General features: G+C 37.6%; 1 protein-coding gene across 1 annotated transcript in view; it reads left to right on the top strand.

Annotated features, from left to right (window-relative positions):
• LOC122294462 (exosome complex component RRP41-like) overlaps positions 1–4,856 on the top strand; it is an 18,110-nt gene extending 13,254 nt beyond the window's left edge. The window contains exons 2-7 of the mRNA XM_043103218.1: positions 2,034–2,112; positions 2,346–2,448; positions 2,532–2,652; positions 3,433–3,521; positions 3,940–4,089; positions 4,495–4,856. Coding sequence (XP_042959152.1) covers positions 2,034–2,112; positions 2,346–2,448; positions 2,532–2,652; positions 3,433–3,521; positions 3,940–4,089; positions 4,495–4,584 — 632 coding nt within the window. The 3' untranslated portion in view covers positions 4,585–4,856. The remainder of the gene's footprint in view (positions 1–2,033; positions 2,113–2,345; positions 2,449–2,531; positions 2,653–3,432; positions 3,522–3,939; positions 4,090–4,494) is intronic.
• The last annotated feature ends 720 nt before the right edge of the window (positions 4,857–5,576 follow it).

The following is a 5,576-nucleotide window of genomic DNA, read 5'->3' as shown; positions in this document are numbered from 1 at the left end:
GAGAGAGAGAGAGAGAGAGAGAGAGAGAGAGAGAGAGAGAGAGAGAGAGAGAGAGAGAGAGAGAGAGAGAGAGAGAGAGAGAGAGAGAGAGGTTGGGGGGAATTATTATGTGTGATTAGATAGGAGTCTCTTCACATCGTTCCTTGACCAGCTGTACTAATGTTGAGTAGGATGTAATGGATGAGATAAAATGGTATGATTGCCATCCACAATAGGAATCTTCATAGTAGAGACTGTTTATGATGTTTTGTGTGTCAAGATAGGAATCTTTTCCCTTGGAAGCTTATTGGGAGGAATAAGGCCCCCCCTAGAATAAATTTCTTCACTTGGACAGTGGCCTTAAGGAAGAGTCTTACTTTCTTTTTCATCGGTAAATAAGATTTTATGGATTGTAGGAAAAGGCAAAAGCTCAAGTACACGGGTCATATACAAGAGCAATGCCTATGAGTGATGTTCTAGTGATACAAGAAATTTATGGATGTTCATGCCATTAAAATCTATTACAATCGACCATTGGAACAAGGTGTCAAAAAAGAAGGTTCTAGGTTCATCCAATGACCATTCTTGACCTTCAAATCTTCGCCAGTTCCTCTCCGTCCATAGGCAGATCGGAACCATTTTCCAAATGCGGCAATTTGAGAAGTGCCTTGGAGACCTCTCCATGAAGCTAAGAGGTTGATCACCCTTCTTTGCATCACCCAAGCTACACCCGCCCTTACTCTGGTTGACATGGTCATAAATTGGTGCTCTATGTGCGAGAAGGATGGGAAAACAGTGAATCAACTTCTGTTGCATTATGAGGTTGTCAGTGCTTTTTGGAATATGGTCTTTGGCCTTTTGGGGTAGTCTGGGTTATGCCCACTCATGCAGTAGATCTATTAGCATGTTGTAAAGGGCATTTTGGTGGCCACCTGTGCACAATTTTGGTGGCCACCTGTGCACAATCTTGTGGAAGATGACTCATTCATGTTTTCTTTGGTGTATTGGAGAGGAACAAATGAGCACTTGAAGACTTCATGAAGTGGTCCAAATTTGTGTTCCTTTTCTGTTTCTACTTTTCTCGATTTCCTAGCATGGCTTCCTTTTTATGTTTAGGTGGATTTCTAGTAATCTTCCCATATACCCAGAAACAACATTTTTCTGGTATTAATAAAATACTTATAAAAATACATTATTTTAATAATATACAACCTCAGTCTGATAATGGTTCACAACTATTCCATTTTAGGATTTCCCAATATCTAGTAAACCCCTAGGGGTTGGCTCAAGTAGCAAGAACCTTTTTTTGATAAGTTCAAGTAGCAAGAACCTTGGTAGTGGTATGCTCCCTCTAGTTCCAAAGTTCAAACCCTTGGGTGAAAACAATACCTAGGTGCCATGCCCCATTAGTGAAAAGCCGATGATTTACTTGATCCATGTTATGGGGACGCGTTACACGGCTTCAGGGTTTAACCGGGTAAAATAGATGTTGCATTTGCACGGTCTCTAGGATTCCTCATCATAAAAAATATTGTCTAGTATGCCCTTGTTTTATTAATAATAAAATGGTTTAAGTCCTTTTGTTGAGTTTTCTCGAGTTTTTAGGGAGTATAGACCCACAAACTTATATCATTTACTTGAGTGATGATGTAATAATTTATGTTTTTTAAAAATGTTAGGATTTCTTTTGGTGGTAGACAAACAGTATGTGACGAAACTAGTATAAACTGTTTATGGAGAGCTTCTTCTCGTGGATAGATGAGATCTTTCTGTGTTAAATTGTTGTGGGTGTTGAATAATATAATTGTTTCCTCTAAGAAATGTTTTTCTAATATAAACAGATATTCTCGTTCTATTATTAACTATACATAATTATGCTGCCAACTAATTGAGATCTGGCATAATTTGTTTTGGAATTTCAATGCATGTAAAAATTCAGAAAAATTGAAACTCACAGAAATTTGGACCTCATTTTCATTGTATTCTTTCATTGTCCTTTTATTGTTAAGTTTTGACTCACACAGATTGTATAACAAGTTGTTGGTGGTTCGCAGTTTTTAGGACCGGTGCTGTCACTGCTGCTTCCGGATCTGCTTATGCAGAGTTTGGAAATACCAAGGTTATTGTGTCTGTGTGAGTATATCTTTAACCTCAAATTATGATGTTTACCTTGGTAGCCTGCTTTCTTTAAAACTGTATTCTTAAATGAATCCATTTCTAGTTGTCTTTAGTTTTTATTTCTAAGTCTTTTCTAACTATTATACTTTTGCTGTTATTAACTTTTTCGTTTTTTAATTTTTTGTAGTACATTCTAGCTAGGTGCAAGTAACCTTGTTTAACATTTGACCGGGTCTTGGTTGGTTCAGATTTGGGCCAAGGGAAAGTAAAAAGGCAATGATGTACAGTGATATTGGACGGCTAAATTGTAATGTCAGCTATACAACTTTTGCCACCCCTGTCCGTGCACAGGTATGTAGGATCTTACTATGTCAACTTAATGGTACTCTACTTCATTTTCAAACATTAGATTAAGTTTAACTCCCTTCCACTAGGGATCAGACCGCAAGGAATTTTCTTCAATGCTTCATAAAGCTTTGGAGGGTGCTATAATTCTGGAAACTTTCCCCAAGACAACTGTAGATGTTTTTGCATTGGTGCTGGAATCTGGCGGCAGTAAGTATGAAGTTATGAATTAAAACTTACAATATTAATGACGGCGATAGAAGTTATTGTCAAGAAACAAAAATTGATGTCAATCATGTGTATCACGCTTTTGATTACGAGTGGCAAACTTATATAATGAATGAAACAGTGCTTGATAATCAATCAAAGCTTCCACTCATAATATCTCACCTTGGAGCAAATCCTCAGTTCTGGTACAAACAAAGCTGCAGATAAGCATTTTGGGAGCAGTTTTATCGTTCGTGGTTCCGTATAGTATCTTTATTGTCTTGGCTCTCTTTTGGTACACATTTATTGGCAATATTATGGCTGTGTGATTGGGATGAAATTAGAGTAATACTAGGTACAACCCCAGATTAGATAAGCCCGACACAGGCCTTTTGTAAAAATGTGGGTCCCACTAAAAAAGAAAAGAATTTTTTTTTTTCACACTTTTTCATGATGGGATCCACTTTTTTACAAATAGACTGTGGGGGGCTAGTCTATTTAGGATTTGTACAAATCATTTCTCGTTCCTTATCATGGTCTAATTTCTAAGAAAGTACTATCGTGATTTATTTTCAATGATGAAAAACTAAGAAGTGACCTTTTTTTAAAGAGAAATAAGACACTTTTTAGAAATATAAGAAATGATATATAAAATGGCCTTTAGAGTGGTATATGAGGGTGTGTGTGGATAAATACCCATGCTGGAGAACTGTTATTGTTTGAGCAACTTAGTTTCGAATAAGATATTGAGTTCTTTGTAAGCTTTACATATGTTATCTGCAGGTGATCTTCCTGTCGTGATATCATGTGCAAGTCTTGCCCTAGCAGATGCTGGGATCTTGATGTATGACCTTGTTACCTCTGTTTCTTTGGTAGGCATCCCAGCAAGACACTTGCCTATATTTTTACTGCTAGTTGAGCATGGTATAAAAATCATAGGCATAGAAGCATCTGGCAGTCTATGCTTTTAAAGATTTATTTTACCTATAGTTTCGTTTGATTATTTCTTTTATATTTCCTTATTTGGCTAGTAGTGACACATGTCATCTATTGTTTTCATCACTTCTCTAACTTTGTCATCTCAACTACAAATATACTTCCTATCTTTGTGTTTTTGCTCCAAATCTGCCTATTTCAATATCAATAAAATATCTTCTTACTGGTATAGAAAAAAAAAATCTCTGTTTATTTGCTAAACAGTATTCAGGGGAAACCCCGCATCACTATATAATAAGTTCAGTCTCTTTTTATCGAATATTCACGCCATAGTGTTTAATTTTTGGTGCCTAGTCTTGCCTGGGTAAGAACCTTGTCATTGATCCTATTTTGGAAGAAGAAAGCTATCAAGATGGAAGTTTAATGATTACATGCATGCCTTCTCGATATGAGGTTACTCAGCTTACAATTACAGGGGAATGGTCAACCCCAAAAATTAATGAGGTATGTCAATCAACTGGAATGATCTTTTGCAAGTTATACGATGCTTATTAGTCCTATCCTCTTCTAGTAGAGTTTCTGCTGTATGGAACAATGTAATGACCCGAGCCAAATGTTTGCAGTCAATTTTGTATGCATTTAGGGTTCAGTGGTGGAAGGTTCTATGATTAATGGCTTAAGTTAAAACAACCCCCTTTCTTTGGTCTCCTAGCTAGTATGAAGTGAAATTTGAACTTATACGTTGTCCAAGTAGTTTTGACAAAATTGCTTGATCCCTTGACTGTATAATTATTCATGGATCCGTAGAATAGTCGACTATTAATGGGTAAATGCCGATACACGCCATTTGCCTAGTATAAAGTCAAATATTGCATAGGGCTTAATGAACTGATATTGCTTTTGAAGCAGGGGATGCAGCTATGTCTAGACGCTTGCTCAAAGCTTGCAAACATCATGAGGTCATGTTTGAAAGAAGCCACTACCTCTTCACAAGAGTAGGGAACATTTTTGTTTACCTAGTTTTTACATACAAGTCACAGATTTAGCCCTTTTTCTTTTCTTCAAGCTTCAAAGATTTGGTGAAAATTTTCCGGATTAGTTTCGTCTGGTTTTTTGTGGTTGTACATCACTTATTTTCGGATTCCTATGAATCTCCAGCACATTAGTTCTGCGTAAATTTTTAAGTCTACAGTACAGTGCAGTTTGAAGTCACGCCTGTTGTACTCTTGTGCCTGAAAACCAACGTGCTCTCTTTGTTTTGCACTCTCTAATTACCTATCTGATAAATGCATGCTTTTATTTAGCACGAAAGATCATTACAATACAATCTACTAAGTAGCATTTCTTTTGACTCTACGGCCAGTATTTTCCCTGTGATCCTGTCAATATTTTCGTTCAACATTCTACAGCAATACCTTCTAATGACAGTAGTGTAGCCTCTCCATGCATTGTGCCAAGTGCTCTTAAACCACGCATTGTTTGCCTCTGGTGGGGCTGTTGATGACTTACACGATTCAGATGACCATGTAAAGAACCAGTAGGGCCGAAAAATTGCCATCAATTTGGTCTGATGCCTCTCACCGCAGAGCTAATTTTTACAGGACTTTCTCCTGCTTTTCTGCCCATAGACAAAACACCATATTACTTTGAACAGAAAAATCAAAATCAGAATAATGGGTTGAAAAATTACCTTACGTCCTGTAAATCGAGTGAAACCAACGGACGGCAGAGTTCTAGGCCACTATCGCCCGGCTGCTTTAGAAAAGAGATATATAGATGAGTAACACTACGGATCCACAACTGTAGCAGGAGCACACCTACACACCATACGTGGCATCCAATATTTTTTTTTTTTTGAAAAAAGTCAAAACGTGCGTTTTTTGATGGGGTCAGTACGTGATTGTTTCCATTTCGAAATCCCTCCCGCGAAAGCCCTGTTCGTCGCCCGCGTGACAGGTTCCTCAGCCCAGCACCACCAGCGACGCCGTCTC

This window comes from Carya illinoinensis, chromosome 14 (genome assembly GCF_018687715.1).
Source record: "Carya illinoinensis cultivar Pawnee chromosome 14, C.illinoinensisPawnee_v1, whole genome shotgun sequence".
Classification (NCBI taxonomy): Eukaryota; Viridiplantae; Streptophyta; class Magnoliopsida; order Fagales; family Juglandaceae; genus Carya; species Carya illinoinensis.
This window is presented reverse-complemented; position numbering and strand designations above follow the sequence as displayed.